Source organism: Penicillium oxalicum, chromosome I, assembly GCF_001723175.1.
Source record: "Penicillium oxalicum strain HP7-1 chromosome I, whole genome shotgun sequence".
Classification (NCBI taxonomy): domain Eukaryota; kingdom Fungi; phylum Ascomycota; class Eurotiomycetes; order Eurotiales; family Aspergillaceae; genus Penicillium; species Penicillium oxalicum.
Window position 1 is genome coordinate 756,932 of NC_064650.1, and position 19,455 is coordinate 776,386.

The following is a 19,455-nucleotide window of genomic DNA, read 5'->3' on the forward strand; positions in this document are numbered from 1 at the left end:
GGAAAGATGATCATTGTAGGAAGAAAGAGCGGACCAGAGGGACTGATGAGACGTGATGAGGCTCAAGAAGCTTATTGGTCCTTGGTCAAGAAGAGTTGAGGGACGGGACAGGAGAATTGAGACGTTTGTTGGCTCGTCTGTGTGAAAGGCCCTGAAAGACAAGTCGATTCTGTTTTTGTTTTGATTTTTTTTTGGTGTGTTCAAGAATGCGTTTGTCGCTCGTTCTCCAAAGACGTATTGCTGATACCCAATTTCTCAATCTGGGCTTCGACTTTGGGAGATGGGAATCGCTTCTCGAGCTGGCTCAGGACTTGTTCAGCTCCTGCAAGATCCCCATCTCCAGTCGCCTCCGTCGATGCAGGCGCTTGCTCAGCAAGAGCATGCGACTCCATCTCAGTCTCCTCGTCACCATGAGCAGAGAGAAACTCCTCTTTATCGGCATGGAATTCGGCATCGGAGTCCACAAGGTCATCTTCATTCACGACCACAGGCACCGCCGTACTAGTCTGAAGGGTTTTCACCGCGTTGGAGGGCAGTGAAGCCGACTCGTCAGACTTCTCATTGTCTTCACGATCCTCGGCAATGGTCTCTGTTTGCTCGGTGCTACGGCTGGTGTGGGAAAGCGCAGTCGGGGAGGTGGACTCATGACTGGAGCCGGAGCCCCAAGTGTGTCGAGGGTGACGAGGAGGAAGAGCAGGAGGAGTGTGCCGCTTATTGATGGTGACCAGCTTGGCTCGAGTGAAGGTCGGTGACAAGCGACGCGACTCGACGGCCTCCGCGCGGTCTTCGCGAGGAGTCTCTGGCCGGGTCACCGTGGCATTGGAGACTTCATGAACTTCGTAGTCGTCCAAGTCGACAAACGAATCGTTTCTGCCTCTCTCCTCATCCACCCGTTCCACGCCTTTTGAACCGTCCATGTCCTTGCCATCTTCCTCCTTCAACTTTTCTTCGCTCGCGCCTCCATGCAGCGGTATCGTGTCCCACCCGCCCTTGGCTGCCTCTTGATCATCCCACGGATCTGCACGGGGCTCATGCATGGATGTTCTCTGGCTTAGTGCGGACGCTGACGCTCGGTCTACAGACGTGCGCACAGTTAGCGACACGTCCTCTGTTTGAGTGCCACGGTCCACGCTCACGTAGCTCTGCATGCTTGTTCGCCAACTGTTGCGCGGCGAGCTGTCGTGGCTGCGCCGCGAAAAAGTGGCGTACAAGGGGCTACTTGGATTGGGCCGAAATTCAAAAACTTCATGACTTGGCCTCACCTTTGAGCCGGCCTCGCGGATGAACATCCCCTCGGCCTCCAGTGCCTTCACGCCGTACGGATCCGGGTCGTCTCTGTCGGGGACACCAAACAGCTGCTCGTCGTGAGAGGCCACCTCCAGATCACCGGGGGTCTGACCCGGAGGAGGCACCAGACTCTCGTCCACATCCGTGTCTCCTTGGGCCGCTTTGATCGTTTGCAAGAGGGTCTTGATAGATGGTGGTGGGTGGCGGGCTTTGCCAGCCAAAATGTCGGTCACCGAGATCCGTTCCCCGTAGAACTTCTCGTTTTCATCTGTTCGCTCGATGATGATCGTTCCGTCCACGGCCACTCCGGCGTAGAGTCCTTTACTTTTCATGTATGTCCAGATGGGCGCGCGTCGTTTGTGAACTTCTGATTCCAGCACTCCACCCATTCCGACAGGCCCCGCCGCCGCGCTGATCTCGCCCCCAAGCGTGCAGCGCAGCGTCTTGAACGCCTCCAGTGCCTCATAGGTGTTGATGACGACCACACAGTCGTAGATATCGACGCCGGCCAGAAATCCCACCCCGGCGGTGTGTAGCATGATGCCCGAGGGCGGACTCCATTCTCCCGTCTCTGGTATCCGGCCGAGGAGGACACCACTGCCTCCCGAGCCACTGATCCAAAGGCCCGTCCTCATCGTGGTAAAGATGGCCAATCCTTTGGCATTCTTGATCACGGTCGAGGGAATCTTCTTGATCACTCGCTGCTTCCCGGTCGGTCGATTGATCTTGCCATTCTCGTCGGTCGTTTCCGTGGACTCGGGCGCATAGAAGCCATCTTTGCAGAAGCTGCGCAAGATCCGCGCCGCCTTGTCGCTTTCCTTGTCGATGGCCATGGGCCAAAAGGCCTCAGCACCAAGTCGGTTGGAAAGTCGATTGACAGGGGCACCTAATTTGTCGACGGTGTCCCAGGCCTTATCGAAGCCCTTCTTCGAGAACCGTTTCGTCTTCTCCCAGGCAGACATGGCTGCTCCTCTTGAGGATTGATGGAGAGGGGGGGGGGGGGGGGAGAGTCGGCGCTTGATCTCGCTAGGCTCGTAGCAGGCAGTCCTGGAGGGGAGTTGATTGAAAACTCTACCGCGCACACTCACTGGAAGACTCTATATCTGGTGCATTCGCTTTTTGCTAACGTGGAGACTCGTGCTGCAAACAGCTCCCGATGGACCCGCAAATTTACTTCGCCGGCTGATCTGGAATGTTGAATGGGCGAATGGAGACACAGTCCGATTAGGCTTCGAAGAAGAATCCGGCGGTTCGGTCGCCGGAAACTGTGAGCGAGCAGGAATGTGACAGGTCGATTGGATCTTGCCTTGACAGGAGTTGACAGCGCTTGACAGCACAAGAAACGGGGATTCGTCTGGAGATTTTCATGGTCAGTCGAGAGGCGATTGTGATTTTTTTGAGTGGAATGATGGAAAACTGCGCATTGCACTCGGTCGTGACAGCGAGCTGCCGACGCAACCATCTCCATTGGTTCCCTTGTGCTTCACGAACCTCGCAGTTCGTTGGAAAACTCCCCTCGGCGCCAGCAAAAAAGGACTGGAATGTCAATCACTCTTGAGGCAAAGATACAAAACTTACCACGGAGGTGGAGATTGAACGGCAGATCCGCACACAATCGTAAATGTTCTCCGTATGTGAAGAATTGATTCCACAAGATGCCAGCGATCACGGCCACTGGCGCTTGTCTTGGGCACCGGGACGATCTACAGAGTCACTCTTTACTAGACGGGTGGAAGGAGCGAAGAAAATTGGGTGACATCAATGGTGAGCGCCCGAGGCCCGAGTTATAAGAAGCGTTGGAGCATGTCTGACGGAGCCACGAAAGGCAGGAGATGACCACGGACTAGAAGGCGACACGATGGAACGGGTCAGACGGAAAAGGCGGGAGTTGTGCCCCTTTGGGTATTGCAGAAGTGGCGTGGGCAGCAAGTCGACTTCAATGCATCGTCCAGCGCCAGAAACCCTGGCCCATGGAACGCGCGGAAAGACGTCATCGACTCTCCGGCGGGCATCTCGGACCTTGGGCCTTGCAGGTCATGTTCTAAAACACAGAAAAAAAAAAGGAGAGAAAAATAAAATGATAATAAATTCACCCTTTTGCTTATCCTGTCAATATCAACACACACGATCAATTCGTGGTTGGGACGTTCCTCTCTGCCACGTCCATCGCTGAAACGTCGCCCGCCCCGACGTGAAGGATGATTATTCAGATCCCACTTTGCAGGTGAATTGTGATGGTGAGTTCATGCCGCTCCGGTTCCCACGAATTGCGCCCTGCGATAGATCACAATGCCTCCGCTTTGCGCCTCGTGGAAATCAAATCAATCTTTTGGCCTTCGATCATGACACTATGGTTGTGCAGGCCTATTGCCATGGCTCAATCCGATTGGTTGAGACGCCAAGGCATCAAAATCCACACTAGTCATGAAAAGCGATCGAGCTCTGAGTGGGGCAGTTGTTATATTTTCCAAGAAGGATGAGGGAGAGAGAAGGAAAAAAAAAACCCTTCTTTAATCTCGGGAGGATCCACCGGGGAGACACTATTTGTCTGGTACCGTCATCGAGTGCTTGTCTCTCCTTGGGCTGTCCGATGCAGAGGGCGTCGACAAAGACCTCAACAATGCGGCCATAATTTGGGTCACCAAAAGAGTATTCAGGGGGCAACTACTTCGGGTACCTGAAGTGATTCTTAATGGCGTACCTAGTTTTCATGCCGACACAGGCATTTGACTTCCACCTGGGTTCCTTCATATGGTCCATGCGCTTGAATCAACTTGATCCTTTCTTGAAAGAGTTAAATGTCAACACCAGCTCTTCATCACTTGCAACCAATCCTCTATTCCCACTCACACAGTCACTTCACGTTGATTAAATATATATCAATACATGTATCACGCTCAAGTCCATGCACTTGAATCTACCAAAGTCCATTATGAACAACAATCTCGCAGGACACTGCCCAGTGGCGCAATAGACAGATTTCTCCTCCCTTCAAACAACACAATCCATATTGATGGGTCGCGCCTAAATGACCCATCTGATTTTCCTTGGATCAGCAGACGCACACCTCAGACATGCTTCAACTAACACCTTTTACTCAAGCCCCTCTCTTCTGCCTTCCTAACAAAACAAGACGACCAGTTCCAGGTCCAGGGCAGAAATCCCTTTTTTTCCCATCCGAGGCCCATTCGGCCCCAGGGCAACACCCATCGAAGTTGAGGCCAACCCCGCACCGCCAGAGCGCCGGTCGGTGGAAAATGCCCGGAAGGAAACCTGTTCTGCAGCGTTGACCAAAGTAACAAGTTCTCATTCGATGCGTGTGTGCGTGCTCGTCAAGCCGAAAAAAAAACTATTGGAGGGTGAGCACCGAGTTATCCTCCACGTGTTCTAGGTCTCCGGCCTGGCCGACGAAAGGCTGACGGGTTGAAGACCCGGACACACAGAGCTATCTAGCACGAGCGATTCGATTCCTCTATTGCGTGAATCGGATAAACACCTCCAATCACTGTCAGTTTCTAGCTTCTGCTCATGTATAGTCGGCGGGGTAACTTGGGCTTGTGGACGTCTTGGACCTAAAGCTTCATCATCGCTTGGATGATCCGTTTACCTTTTCTTCGGCCATGGGAGCTCGATGGATATAGGACTGTTTGCTATAAAGACATCCATACATTTGAGATGGTTATGAACCTCCGAAAACCGGGACACTCCACTTCACCATTCGTTCCATGCTCTGTAGTGATGTTCGAGCGAAAAGGAACGATTCTACCCAATTCATCCCGTTCGGGGCGCTGGGGGAAGCACTGCAACTCAGGTCTTTTCTTTATTGTGAAATACAAATCTACTACTGTAATATTGATATCGTCAAGTGTTTTCCTGGACAGTGACTATACCAATGGGCCAATCAAACTTCTCGGGCAACTACCTAAATCATCCCAGAACTTTGATGTAAAACCGACAACCGCCGACTGATACGACGAGGATACCTCAATCGGTGATGGGTCCAGACGGGAGCATCGTCTGGGCATTCATGGAACCCCGAGGTAGACGGGACTCTGAATCGAGATTGATATCCACCAAACTAAGCCTTGTACCGATCACCGAGGGACGGAGCCAAGCTGATAATATACGTGTCTAACTCGATGAGACACTTTGTCGTGGAAAGAAATTTGGCCTAGACGGTACCCCCCCCCCCAAGACGTGGATGAAGATCCATTTCAAGGGCTATATCCAGACGCTAATATCAAACTTAATATCAAAGGGCATAGAGATCGACCTGCGATTTCATTGCAGGCAGCCCTGGCATATGGAACTTGGCTGCGCAAGGGACTGGTTCCTACGGGTGAACTTTTTTTTGCCTGCCCGGTTCTGATAAGTGTTTCGACATAGTTCTTGTAAGAAAGTCTTGCTATGTTTGCATTTTCTTAATTGACCGCAGCACAAAAAAATGTTCCGCTAGCCAGGATCGTCATGAACAGGCATCAGTTGCGGCAAAATGGTACACTATCCAAATCTAAATGGATGATGGTTGGTATATAAGGGGCGGAGGATGGAAGACAAACACGAATTGCAAACATGGAAACAACCACGGACATTGCATATCTTACAGCGCCCCGAGTTCCTTGAGCTTGGAGACAAGACCATCCACATCCTCAACCTTGCCACCACCGCTCCGAGCAGGAGGTTCTAATGAGAAATAAGTAAGCATGTGTGACAAGGCGCAAGGGAGAGGGGCTTCACAAGCCAGGGATTCTCTTTTTGGGGAGGGGACAAACATACCAGTAACCTTCAGAGTCTTCAATCGGCGAGTGTCCTCGACGCCAAAGTCGGCCAGCGTCTTCTTCTCCAAAGGCTTCTTCTTTGCCTTCATGATGTTGGGCAGGCTGGCATAGCGGGGCTCGTTCAGTCGCAGATCAGTGGTGATCACCAGAGGCAACTTGGCGCGGAGCGTCTCAACACCGCCGTCCACCTCGTGGGTGATCTCCACTGTACCAGCCTCATCCTTCACCTCGACCTTGCTGGCCTGAGTGGCCTGCGGCCATCCCAACAGACCAGCAAGCATTTGACCGGTCTGACCTTGGTCGCCGTCAATAGCTTGCTTGCCGAGCAAAACAAGGTTGATGTTCTCTTTTTCCACGACACCCTTTAACAACTTGGCGATGGTCAGTGGCTCAGGACCGCCGTCTGCGGAATCGCCCACATCAATGTGGAATGCGCGATCGGCACCCATGGCCATCGCCGTGCGCAGGACATCGGGGGTCTTGGGTCCACCGGCGGAAAGGGCGAGGATGTTCTCAACCTTGAGCGGACCCTTGCGCTCACGCAATCGAACGGCCTCTTCAATTGAAAGTTCATCAAATGGGTTGAGGGAGTGCTTGACACCGGCGGTCTCCACGCCTGTCTGCGCCTTGTTGATGCGGGGCTTGACCTATATCAATTCGAGAGCGCAAAGGCCGGCATTAGTCTTCAATCTTGCAGTAGATTCCTGTATTTGTGCCGCAAGAAGACTCCGATGAGGCCAGTTCACAATCATGTGGGTTCTCCGATCTCCGGTCGCCTGCGCGCCGGAAAGTGTAGCCACACTTACCGCATAGTCAATCACCCGCTTGACGGGGACCAGAATCCGTAATCCACTAGCCATTGTGCCTTTTGATGGTATGTCGAAGCCCAAGGAGGATCTTCAATTCTGGGGTAACGATGAGTGAGCCGAGCCCGGGGTTTGATGTTGGAGAGGTTCGGAGGAGGAGTGAGACGGAGGACTGCGGTGACGGAGTGCCAAGACATTGAAATCGCCGACGCGGCCCGAGTGTAGCCCTTCGTGCGTTCGCCAGCCCTGCCGAGGTTAAGCATAGTTGCATACTCTCTCTCTCCTTTAACTCTGGACCACACAGACTGGCGAGACGAAGTATTATGATATGTCGGTGAGGAAGAAATTCTTGTTGCGACAATAAGAACAAAAACCTGGATTCTCAAATTTTCCAAACCTGGAATGCGTCTCGCCTCCCTTGGTCACAGCCCGCTATACAGTGTACCCTGACTCCTGCCAGCATATGGGTGACCAGCAACTCAGAAAAAAGTGGACGCAAGCCCTGCCTACAGCCTGTGACTAAAATATTACGGCTTCTTACTATACTTTGGCACGAATTGAACTTTCCTGGGGATGAGAATGGGATTTCTCAATGCATTTTCTATGTGCTCTCAATTCTACCACGTTTCTTGTTTGTATCGTCCACTCTTCTCCATCCCGACGAGGTATTCTTCTGCTTGAGCTCGAGTGAATGCTTGACCAGTCTCGGGTGTACCGCCCTCTGCGAACGCTTCAATGAGTGTTTCTCGCACAGCTTGCGGCATACGGCCAGAAGAGCCACAGATATAGACAGAACCTTGCAGGTCATGCAGCATGCGATAGAACAGTGAGAGATTCTGTCGAACTACGTCCTGGACATAGAATTTCTGTTGCTGATCACGCGAGAAGGCAGTCAGCACCTGAAGAGGAATTACTTTGCTCAGCTCCTCCCACTCTTCGTCGTAGAAGAAATCCGCGGTGCGATTACGCCCTCCGTAGAGAAGAACCGTAGGGCCGACCGGGGGTCCAACACCCGGGTTCTGCTCCCGAAACGCTTGGATCAGAGCTGCCTTTTCCCATAGCATGGAACGAAGAGGAGCGATACCGGTGCCTGGCCCGATGAGGACTGTCGCGCCCGTGAGCTGTTGTATAGATGAATTGAGCCCACCCGACTGTAATTGAATGCGTAGAGTACTTCCAGGTTGGAGCGTCGAGAGGTATTTGGTGCATACACCCTCGCGAATTCGTTTGATGACAGTCTGGTACTTGACAATCGCAATGAGAAGTTCAAATTGTGTCTTGCCATCCTTTGTTCGTTTGCGCTCTCCGCCACTTGCTATACTGAACTGACGAGCTCGCATGATGGGTAAAACGGACACTGCATGCTGCCAAGGGATTTTGACAGTATCAAATTCGTGCAAAACTTCGAGGATGCTGCGCCGCGGCCGGCTCGTGTAGTCCCACAGCTCGTCGATATATTCGGGGTTGGTGAATTCCAGAAGTCGCTCCTTTTGCATGCTGTCCTCTGTGTAGTGGGCAATAGAGGAAAAAAAGGACCGTCGCGGAATGGCTTTGATATCAAGATAGTCTCTTAGGAGAGAGCGAAGGGTGAGGTTGGGGTAGGCCTCCAAGCCGGGTATAGGTGATGGGCCAAGGATATTTCCTGCCGCGCGCAGAGTGACAAGTTTGTCGGCTTGGTCACCCCAGTCCATCAGATCGATAAAGCTCTGAACATCCGCAGGCGATGTTTTGGGCGTTATGGCGATCATGTCACCAGGTGAGTACTGGGAAAACTCCGGCACAGTGAGACTTATCCGGCGGACGTCTTGCCAATGCTTCTGCGGTGTGACACGCTCATTCTGGACCAAGGTTGCCGTCATTGTCTCGGGGAGAGGCCGGATATCATGATCCAGATGAGTTGGTCCAGAAGAGCCATCTGATGCAGTCAAGTGTCCTTGGGCCTGAGGTATTACCGCTGGTGAGGAATTCGCAGATGAATCGCATTGCAATACCCATTTTGGAGGCAATTGGACATTATCAGGAATAGGATGCTGGCCAAGCGGAAGTGGATGCCTGTCCATCAGATGTTTTTTGAAACCTGTCATCCATGGTATGAAGGTGGCCTCAAGACTAAAAGGAGTTCAGCCTTAGTATTAACCCCTTCCATAGGACCTGAAGGACAGAAATTGAACGACTGACCCTTCAGGATGTTGCTGATCTGCTTCCCCAGTTGGGTAAATATCGTTTGCACCAAGTTGCAGCAGCCGCTTGTACAGTTTCCGAGCTGCCCAATTAAACCTGTGAATGATAATCATATCAGAATTCTGCAAGACTAATGACAGCCCTGTCGGACAGGGGTTGAAACCAACTTAGGATACGAGGTGTCTCCCAATCCAAACACCGCAAAATCGACTCCATTCAGAAATGTTGGCGGTAGCTTCTTCAATAAGAGCGACTTCCAAAACGATCTGGCATTGGCTGGCAAGTCACCTTGTCCAGTCGTCGAAACCACGAGAATAGTAAGAGTGTACGACGAAAGCGCATCCTTGAGCGCAATACGTTACTTCAGATGATCGCTGGAATTTCCTTCATCACATGGCAAGTGCGGTGTTTCCTCATTGCACTTACAGGTTTAGCCTGGTTCATTTCCGATAGATGCGTCGCAAATCTAAGCCGTTCTGTCATAGCACCCAGCTCCTCCGCCACCTCCTGCGCATTGCCAGTCTCTGTGCCATACAGAATCAGCACCGATCGTTTCTGATCGGTATCCCGTGCAGCCATATGGACGTTCTAGTCGAGATTCACAGGCGCTTGTGGTCGCTTGCGTCCCAAAGCCTCAGTATCCTCTCAGACATTCAATTTTGGTCGTGCGGCCGATCTCGCTGGCTGACGTCATCAATTGGTCCCGCCGACTAGGAGCCCAAACGGGAGGAGGTGTAAATGTAGGTTCCTCGGCACATCTTTGAGATATAACTCGACACACTTAAGGAACCAGGCAACTTAACTGGAGCTTTGAGAGAACGTTGTGAATTACCGCTGTGAGTCAAAGTGACAGACTTGAGGTGGCGAAGCGTGCCGCACCGCAAAGTCTAGTAGGTAAAGGCCTGAAAGAGGCATCTATATCTCAGCCAATCGACGGCCTTAGGTTATCACGACTTACACAACCGTGAGATTCGGATAGTGAATAATTGTGGCTGAGGTATACACGGGACTTTCAGCAATACTACCTAGCGCATACTGTCAAAATTGAGGACTCTGGAGCGGCCACGGCGTTTCGCAAGTTGAATAGATGTCATATGAGATTGATAACTCCTGCACAACCGAATGCGCTGCAAAAATCAGAAATTGAAGAAATGTGGCGGACGCAAAAATTTAGTCGACAGTGAAAAGGAAGAGTTTCGGAGAAATATGGAACAGAGAATGTCGAAGAAAGGGTATCTCAAGTTCATGCATCAGTAGGTGTCCTCGTCGCCGCCGCCACCACCTCCACCATCGCCAAAGCCGTCGTCTCCATACTCATCGTCACCACCGTCGAAGTATTGTTCTGCATTGTAGTCTCCGCCCATATCATCGTCATCGTCTTCGAAATCATCATCCACAATCTCCTCTTCGGCATCCTCGTCACCATCCAACAATTCGTCCTCGTTGCCTTCTCCGTCGCCGTCATCTCCATCTGCTCCAGTCGCGCGACGCTTGGCAGCCTCATCTTCTTCGTCCTCGTCGTCCTCAAAGCCTCGCTTCATACCCGACAGAGCAGTCTGCGCATGGTACCCATCAATTGAAGCATTGGGACGAAAATTGGGCATGATGGTCTGCCATAACTCGCGAGGGAAGAATCGCGTCTCTATACGGATGGAACCAAGATGAATCAGTATTTGCGGGCAGTTTGTGCGTGGGGTTAAAGGGCCGGCGTTTACCATAGTCGCGGCCAATGTTCGCAATTTTCGGGATTGTCCTTCTCTTCTTCTGATACCGTCCGGAGTATGAGGGCATGCCGTGGAAAGGATCGAAATTGGCGCGAGCCGCGCTGCCCTTCTTGGCGTTTGAAGAGGATACATCGAGGACCGAGTAATAAGGGCCCTCGTGGAACTTTTCACGCAAATGTCGGTAATAGTCTACTTCCTTCTGCTCCTTCTCCGAGAGCTTGCGCGCGTGGGGAACGACATAGGACTGGATTGTCAAGCTGCTGTTAGATAACAAATTGGCACGAACTAATACGGCAGCTCGCGGGAAGCAGCAAACGATCCACAGAGACGGTCAAAGGAGGATTTCTCAAGCATACCGGATATAGCGGAGTGGGAGCAGTGTCCGGCACGCCCCCAGGGTCTGCATCCCAAGTAAACTCGGCGCCGGGCGCACGGTTTCCCTTTTTCGCTCCGAAGCGCGACATTTCGAGACGAGAGCCTTGGAGCGTGAATTGAAGATACAGCTACCACTATGGCCGCAACGTCAAAGCGCCATACTCGAATTGAAGTGATCCACGCGCGAGCAATCAGTTGCGTCCAAAAAATTACCTTCCATGGGTTCACCGCCCGTATGACCGACTGGGGATTCCGGGCAGAATCTGACGCTATCGTTTGGTCCCGCGACCCCGCGCTAAGATAAGGTACGGTTATCTCGAAGTTCAGGATTGACGCAGGTCAACCATGATTCATCGTACAGTGCATGTAGTCCTTTAGGGTAAATGGAGGAAATTTTCCAAGCTGCAGCGACACTCGAGACTCAATATTGCCATGAAATTTTGTGACAAAATTCAGAATGGTTGCATGATCATACTTGATTAAGCGGCATTGTGTATCAGGTAGTACAAAAATAACTGGAAATCCCAGCATTCCGCCAGTATGAGGACAAGCGTGCTTGGTTTCGATTTTTCGGTACAGGGCATTTTAGAGACCGATGGCTTCTACTTGAGGGGCGGTAGATTGCACAGGGCCTGCAGGGCCTTCGTTGACTCTTTGGCGCAGAGTCCGTAAAATATCCTCAAAGCCTTCCGCCTGCCCACCGGCTTCACGAAGGCGGTTGTACAGCGCGACAAGTACCTCATGCTTCGCCGTGGCGACCTTCCAAACAGCATGTTGCGAGTCACCAGCTCCACCACCCACGAATTCGGCATATGTCCGTGGTGGCTTGAAAAGATACGGTAAGAGAGTGGTCAACGCAGGCGGAGTCAGCACAGCCCAGGGTCCCGATAGTGGAAGAAGACCACTAGGTGCGGGCGACAATTTACCCAGCTCCTCTTCAGACGGCAGCTTGAATCGCGAAGAGTTGTTCTCCACGTGCGACGCGGGATATGGGGGTTCCCAGTTTGCGAGCACAATAGCGTTCATGAAAGCAATTGCGGACAGAGCGACGTCCTTCATCGCCAACACATCTGCTGCTGAAACAATATCAGACCAGAATCCAGGGTTGTGGTTAAGATACATGAAGTAGAGGGCACGGGCAGCACCAGCTTCACGATGCCAGTCTGTCGGGGTCTGGCCTGATGCATTCAAATCCATCGCATCCGGCATGGTGGTCCGAGTTGGCCCGTGGAAAATCTTTCCAAGGACATCGAACGCCTCACCATTCGGGGGTGAAGTAGGAATCCGTAGTAACGGATTCAAGCCATGTCTCCCAGCCTCAATGATAAGTGCCCGAGGAAGAGAAGCTAGGATGCTCAGGTGTCCAGTTGGAACATTACCTCGTGCCCACTGAGTAGAAGAAACGGCGAGAGACCGGTTGATGCGTGCAATAATCCCGTCTAGCACAGTCGACGGATTCGTGAGAATGTGATTAGGGTACAGCTCCGCGTATTTGGCAATATAAGCCATGGTCGGACCAGAGAGGTAGATCAGATCCACCGGCTCCAACTTTGAGTCGTCGAGATAGTAGCTGATCACCTTCTCATGTACACCTGCTGAGATGAGAAAATCCAGAGCAGGCGAAGAAAAAGTTGATGCGGACTGCACTGCGCTCCGAGCTACAAGACCGGGGGCGTCGATCCTAATCAAGTCTCCGTAAAAGCCCAAGACGGTCATGTGCATGAGTACGTCGCTCAAATCCACCATCCGAGTTGTTGCAAATTCGAGTAGACTTGAGCTCTCATATCTTGCTTCGATCTCTGGATTTTGCGATTTAGAAACGATGTCCCAATGCAAGCGACCGGCTCGGACAAGAAGACCCATCAGCCTGCCTTGTGCCACAGTTCGCTCTCGCTTTGTCAAGCCTTCTGGTGCATCGCCTTTCAGGCTGCAGAGTCCAAACAACAACCCGTATACATCCTTGTCCTTGAACACTCTCCTCCACATCAATCCTTGGCCTGTGCGTGGATCATCGGTGCTGTTCTCACATTCCCCCTTTTCCAGTGGACTCACGGAATCTACTTCTAACAGGTCCCAAAGCACATCGAGTGCAGCCTGGGTAACCGCAGTTGATGACGTCGTAAGCCAAAGCTGGATCAGAGCACTGACAAGCTGCGAGTTCCCAGCCACTATTGCTGCATCACTGGATGTCTGTGCAGCCTTGGCAAGCAATGAAAGTGCAAGCAAATTGATGGGTTCTGACGGAGCCTGAAAGCCCGCAGTGAAATCGATTGCCGGTTCAATGGAACAAATGTCCGTGAAGCTCAAAGAGCCGCATGCAGCCGTTGCGAGTGTGGTCAGGGGAGTGGGATCTTCTTGAATGACGGGTAGCAGGGTCGAGACCTGCGATAAGATCGTGGCGGGGACAACGGGATCGGCGTCGTTGATTAATTGTAGCTTCAGTCGGGCAATTAAGGAGACGTCCAGGGGCGTGGATGGGGTCGCTTGAACCTCGGCAAGATGAGCCTTGACTGCCTCGAAAGTGGAAGGAATGGCCATGGTGTCTAGTGAGACCGTGAGACCGTAAGTTCGTGGTTACCACGTGAACAATATTCAGGAAGCTTGGAGAAAGTTTATAAGCGGGGATAAGACACGGAGCAATGAGCATAGTCCCACCTTCGGAAGCTAGACCGCTTTTGGCCAAGAAGCTCTCCAGTACAAAGGGAAGTGTCGATTTGTTTGCCAATTTGACAGCCAGCCATGAAGTTCCGCTACTAAGCCGAGATTCGGGCAGTATCCGCCAGCGCGGATACTGGCGATCTTTTATGGTCTTGTTGGTCAGTACCCGCCCGGAGTGCTCGCTATAACACAGACGTTCCGGCTCAAACTCACGAGCCAGTCCACGAGTAATTGCAAGGCCTATCCCTTACTATGATAGTAATTAGATATTTCCCACGGGGAGACCTAGGGAGCTATTCGCATAAAGAACACTCTGTTCCATCCAGCACAGTGAGCCTCCCGTCCTGGGATCTGTAGTCCATTCGCCGATGAACATAAAACACTACGCAAAGGAAGATGATGTTTTCCAGCTTGCTGCGAACCTTGCTGAGAAAATAATGAAGGACCATGCCTTTCAAGACGGGAACAAACGCACTGCCTTGCTGGCTGCTGATATGTTCTTAAAGATCAACGGCTACTACCTTTTTTGGTACAGTGCTTAATCCCTCTACTTTGTTAGTTGTTGTACTGTTTAGTTCAGCCCACATGGTGCTCGCCACGATTTCCTTGAACATGTATACTGATCACTGAATAAGTCAAACATAACTTGCCGGCTAGGTTCTGTCCAGTAGCGCTTGTGCTCTCAGCAAAATTTGCTAGATAGATAATAAAGATCGGCATCCGTAAGATGAATAAACTAATCGACTGAATTGTACCATCAAATTTTCTATCTAGAACTATCTCGCGTATCTTTCCGCTTAAGAACAAGGTTACGGGGCTTGCATTTGACTCCGTTTGGCGAAGGATTTGGCTTGGGACATAGAGGCGGGGATAACTTGATGATCCTAGTATTAAGGACGAGCTTCTAGTATCGGCTGTATTAAATCTTTATATAGTGATAACTTACCAAAGCCAAAATGTTGCGAGTCATGGAAAAATGTAAGTTGACATCTATCTTCGGCACCAGCTGCAGAATCAGCTGTATAGGGACTAGCAGCACGGAGTGCACTACTGACCCCCTGCTCAATCAAGACATACAATTCTCCGGGACTACCAATGATAACAGGCACCTTTCTGATAATCAGATGCCCTCTTGCGTCGTGGGTAATAAAATCAGTTGTAACTCGATGGAAGTACCGCGTGTGACTAGCGAATCTGGTGTTGTGAAAGGAGGCGAAGGACCGGCAAGCATAGCGAAACATTTCAAATTAAACTAATTGAAGACTCAAGACCACGAAGGGGCAGGACTTCGAATTTGAGGCATACGGTGAGCTCTCGAGGGATCGATAAGACTCGACTTGGCCCGAGCTCTGAAATGCCCCATTTTCATGTCACAGTATGCTTACATAGGCCACCGATATGCACGTGTTGTATCCCCGTCGACTGCAAATCAGCCGCCTGAGGCACGCTCTCCCCGCCCAAGCTCTCTCCATCAATCACCCATGACCGCATCGTCCCCCTAGGATAGCGTGTGGATTGACTCTCACACGGCACTCTCCCCTTAAGAGACACCGCCACGATGAGTTTGACACGGTCTCTTCTCTCTTCAAGGCCATCAGACTCGGGTCTGCACATCCAGCTTCACCCGTTGGTTCTCCTCACCATCTCCGATCAGATTACCCGCCATGCCGCACGACAACAACAAGGTCTGCTGGTCGGAGCTCTCCTTGGCCAACAGAATGGTCAAGAGATCACCCTTGAGCATGTGTTTGAATGCCCAGTCACTCTGGGGGGGAATGGGGAGGCTCTTCTGCCATCCTCATGGTTTGAAGAGCGGCTGAAGCAATGTACGGCCAAGCGCTGTTTCCCCCGGCGAAGATCAAAAGTTTCCAAACGGCAACACCTCGGCTAACAGCATTCGCATCTACAGTCAAGGATGTCCACAAAGATCCTCAGCTTGAACTGGTGGGCTGGTGGTCCACAACAAGCTCTTCGGGACCTGACCATTCCCTTTTGCCCATTCACCGTCAAATCCTCCAAGACCACAACGACTCAGCTGTATTTCTCGCGTTCCATCCCTCACAAATCCAATCCAGCACACATTCTACGAAACTCCCTTTGACAATCTACGAGACCGTGCTGGAGGGAGACAATGTCCCCGATGCAGCGAAGGACATGCAAATCGACGGCGAAGAAATGGGCTCCAACATTCGATTCCGCGAGCTACCGTATTCCGTGGAGACCGAGGAGGCAGAGATGATCGGTGTAGACACCATTGCGCAGACTGCGGGAACTGCCTCTCGATATGAAATCCCCAGCGAAGCCGGCACCTCAAGTGCGGGCGACAAGGTAGCGATTGAAAGCAAGAAGAGCTTGCAGGCCGAGCTAACACAAGAGGAAGAAGAACGTATGTGCCCACACTCCCACCATTCCTGACAATGCTTTATCACTGACACGAAGCTAACCATATTCTGACCTCCAGTGGTTGCAAATCTCAATACCCGCTTGAACGCAGTGCGCACGCTCGAATCACGTATCGCCCTCATCAAGTCCTACGTTTCTAGCATCTCGGTGACCGACGCGGCGACGGCCGCAGAACACGACCCTAGCAGCCCGAGACTCTCCCACCCTATCCTCCGCAATATCAATTCGCTCATGGCTCACCTGTCCATTCTTTCACCGAGCGAACGAAGCAGTTTCTCCGCCGAAGTGTTATCTCAAAGCAACGACGTGAAGCTCGTCTCTTTGCTCGGCGAACTTGGCGAAAGTATCCAAGCTATGCGCGAACTCGGTCGAAAGTCCGCCGTCGTGCAGTCGGGGCGGCAAACTAAGAATCCACGAAAACAACCAAATGTCGAGGCGGCAAGTTTCGAGGACGAATTCCTCGCTCGCGCGCCTCGGCAAGGAAGAGAGCGTAGGGTTGGGTATTCTTAGTCAATTTTTGCAAGAGCCCATCGCCATAGCCAGGCCCCACGCATGTGGGACACAGGGCGAATCTACATGCCTCGAGTCAAAAGTTGTTGCTTGAGCGGGTTGTCTCGAGCAGCAGATAATGAATGAACGAATAGAAAATTCAGAAACCTTATAACGTTCGTAGCTATCTCCCACCATATTCTACAGAAGCTAGATATGCATGAGAGGCATGACAAGGGGTCGATTAGTAGGTAAAGAAGTGACAATCCTGGAAACGTCTAGTATACAAGAGGCAACACTGGGGGATGCCGTAGATGCAAACATTCAAGTGCTCAACGGGTCGAACTGGTATCAAAGCAACAGACAAAAATGGGGTATTCACGTCGACAAACAAAAAGAATTCAAAATAAATCTCAGAAGTGATGCGTGGAGAAAAAGAAAGAGGTCACTGTGCCGGGAGATAAGGTCCGCAGAGGTTGCCCTCTTCGTAATGCAAAGGGTACATACCATCATGAGGGAGAAGGCCAGCCATCCCCTATCGTCAGATGTTAATGCAAATGTGGGAACTAAACCAAGAGAATTGTGAAATGACAAAGAATCAATGAATCCCCGTGTCCAAATCGAGTTGGATCACGGATGATGATCTCTCGCGGGATAAGGCGGCGGGGGATGCGTATCCGGTATAGGCATTGGCACTTGTTCTGTCAGATGACCGTCGTTCGGATACGGTCGGGCGGCTGGCTGGTAGGGACGGTAGACCGGACTCTGATGCTCCAAGTTCTCATATGGCGAAGCACCCTCACGGCCTGAGAAGCGACCCGATTGTCCCTGCGAGTAGTCGTCACTATCATCCTCCCACGGCGAGGGCTCCAGATGTGAGGTTGAGGGATTCGACTGCGCATTTGCCAGTAAGATCTCGCCCTCGTCGTCCGAGGGATAACGGTTCGTCCGACTGCCCGGCACGGCGGCGCCTGCACCCCCGTAAGCCGTGCTTTGGTTCCCGAGTGTCGACCCAGACGGTTGCAGCCCAATTGTGTCGGTGTGAGACTTGTAGCTGGGATCCTGGAGACGATTCTTGCGACCGACGGCCAGCCAACGAAAGCTGCGTCCAACGGCTTTGAGCAGATCGAGCGGGTTCATTGCATCGGCAAGACCACCGAAGCCCATTCTCCCACCCTGGTAGGTTGCCTTGCCATTGCCGTAAAAGTCGGTCACCTCGGGCCCTCCAGGCGTGATGACATAACGTTTCCACGAAAAGGCCCAAAGATGGAGGATGGAGAAAATGGACATCTCAATCAGGATCAGCAGCTCTGGGAGACCATACTTGAGATCAACCATGGCAATTTTCTTCGTTGCGCCAATCGCGCCCAGAGAGACGAGCAAACTGATCATGATGGATTGCCAGAATGACAGGAAAATGACCAGTTTGATGGACAGGATCTTCAAAAACGGGCTGTGTTCCGAGATATCCTCTTTGAGTTGAACGTAGAATTGAATGAGACAGTACATGGCGACGGTGACGCTGATTGCCTCGATGACGATCGTCTATTACCATGATGACTGCTGTGAGTGATTGGGCCCCACAACACCACTGAAGTCGGTGGACTTACCCAAACATGCGCAAATGCTGGACTCAAGGACTCCTCGCAATATCGACCAAGGGCTTGCGTGACCACCGCAAGCACGGTCATCAACACACGGATCAAGCAGTATTGAAAGACACCCGCCCAAATGACCTACAGGTCAGAATAGTCAGCCTCGGCTCTTCCTTCAAGATCCAGCCTTTTTTTTTTCTCAATATTTTATCCATACATTAAACCATGTCAGACCGCTGCGCGGAGTGCGCCAAGCTCCGCGGTGGCCGCAACAGAACTTCCAGTTTTGGAACCAGTTCAGCGGCCAGAGCCAGTCCTTGGGCTGAATTCCCCGAAAGTACTCCTTTTGACTGTGTAAATCGGGTGCAATGTAATGGCACATGAGTGAAAAGAAGGCCGCGATACAGAATGCTTCGTAGCAGTTGCCGATCACTTCGAAATATACCGAGTCGTTGTAAAAGAGGATGCTGAGCCATGCGACGATGGAGTAGACGGGAACCATGAACAGGATGCGAATGATGCTGGCGAAAAAGATAGTCGCGAAGATCAGTACTCGGGTCTTCCAAATCCGCCTTCTCAGTAGGCTGAGGATTTTTTTGGCCCAAGACACAGCACGTCATCTTTCCTCCCGGACTCTTGGGGGGGACGAGTCACACTTACTGTCTTTGTTCAATAGGTTTGCTGTAATGGGTGGCGTGGCTCATGATTAGGAAGATGGAAACGATGCATGCGATCAGGGCACACGCTCCACCCACGATCAGACTGAGGTGATGAAAGGTAATTCCGCCATCCCAAAGATCTTCCTCCACGACTGTTCATGGCCCGGAGTTAGCTTGTATTTATCTGTGGAGACACGCAACGCGGAAGCGCAGGATTGACGGTTGGAGGAGGGGCGCACTCGTCCGATGTTCTTCTGTAGTATTGCACACCGTCCAGCCCATATTGGCTGGAATGTGAGAGTGTGAATCGAATCGAAAATAGACGGCTCGTAGGACTGGCAAAAGGAAAGGGGGGGAGACAGGGAGTGGAGGGTGGAGGCAAGTCTGGTCTTTAATTTAAAATCGTCGCCCTGCAAGTTGCGGGTCACTGCGTCTCTGCTCCTCGTTCTCGTGGCGCGCGGTCTCGGGCAAGAATGTCACTTGCGGGGGGGGGACAGGAA

General features: G+C 51.8%; 7 protein-coding genes across 7 annotated transcripts; 1 reads left to right on the forward strand and 6 right to left on the reverse strand.

Moving 5' to 3' along the window:
* Window positions 1-200: 200 nt before the first annotated feature.
* POX_a00258 (uncharacterized protein) lies at window positions 201-2,249 on the reverse strand (the record flags this gene model as incomplete). The annotated part of the gene is made up of 1 exon (XM_050109203.1): window positions 201-2,249. One exon carries the CDS (start codon window positions 2,247-2,249, stop codon window positions 201-203), a length of 2,049 nt encoding a protein of 682 aa, XP_049972971.1.
* Window positions 2,250-5,887: 3,638 nt separating this feature from the next.
* Window positions 5,888-6,925, reverse strand: POX_a00259 (Electron transfer flavoprotein subunit beta; the record flags this gene model as incomplete). The annotated part of the gene is made up of 3 exons (XM_050109204.1): window positions 5,888-5,970; window positions 6,064-6,712; window positions 6,872-6,925. 3 exons carry the CDS (start codon window positions 6,923-6,925, stop codon window positions 5,888-5,890), a joined length of 786 nt encoding a protein of 261 aa, XP_049972972.1.
* A 563-nt stretch (window positions 6,926-7,488) lies between these two features.
* Window positions 7,489-9,631, reverse strand: POX_a00260 (NADPH-dependent diflavin oxidoreductase 1; the record flags this gene model as incomplete). Its single annotated transcript, XM_050109205.1, has 4 exons — window positions 7,489-8,980; window positions 9,050-9,148; window positions 9,220-9,395; window positions 9,479-9,631. The coding sequence occupies 4 exons, from the start codon at window positions 9,629-9,631 to the stop codon at window positions 7,489-7,491; spliced, it is 1,920 nt and encodes a 639-aa protein (XP_049972973.1).
* Window positions 9,632-10,302: 671 nt separating this feature from the next.
* POX_a00261 (uncharacterized protein) lies at window positions 10,303-11,240 on the reverse strand (the record flags this gene model as incomplete). The annotated part of the gene is made up of 3 exons (XM_050109206.1): window positions 10,303-10,694; window positions 10,768-11,020; window positions 11,133-11,240. The coding sequence occupies 3 exons, from the start codon at window positions 11,238-11,240 to the stop codon at window positions 10,303-10,305; spliced, it is 753 nt and encodes a 250-aa protein (XP_049972974.1).
* Window positions 11,241-11,736: 496 nt separating this feature from the next.
* On the reverse strand, window positions 11,737-13,689 carry POX_a00262 (uncharacterized protein; the record flags this gene model as incomplete). Its single annotated transcript, XM_050109207.1, has 1 exon — window positions 11,737-13,689. The coding sequence occupies one exon, from the start codon at window positions 13,687-13,689 to the stop codon at window positions 11,737-11,739; it is 1,953 nt and encodes a 650-aa protein (XP_049972975.1).
* Window positions 13,690-15,367: 1,678 nt separating this feature from the next.
* POX_a00263 (COP9 signalosome complex subunit 6) lies at window positions 15,368-16,722 on the forward strand (the record flags this gene model as incomplete). Its single annotated transcript, XM_050109208.1, has 3 exons — window positions 15,368-15,635; window positions 15,719-16,195; window positions 16,271-16,722. The coding sequence occupies 3 exons, from the start codon at window positions 15,368-15,370 to the stop codon at window positions 16,720-16,722; spliced, it is 1,197 nt and encodes a 398-aa protein (XP_049972976.1).
* Window positions 16,723-17,331: 609 nt separating this feature from the next.
* POX_a00264 (uncharacterized protein) lies at window positions 17,332-19,237 on the reverse strand (the record flags this gene model as incomplete). The annotated part of the gene is made up of 5 exons (XM_050109209.1): window positions 17,332-18,246; window positions 18,312-18,437; window positions 18,514-18,817; window positions 18,957-19,107; window positions 19,195-19,237. The coding sequence occupies 5 exons, from the start codon at window positions 19,235-19,237 to the stop codon at window positions 17,332-17,334; spliced, it is 1,539 nt and encodes a 512-aa protein (XP_049972977.1).
* Between the last annotated feature and the right edge of the window lie 218 nt (window positions 19,238-19,455).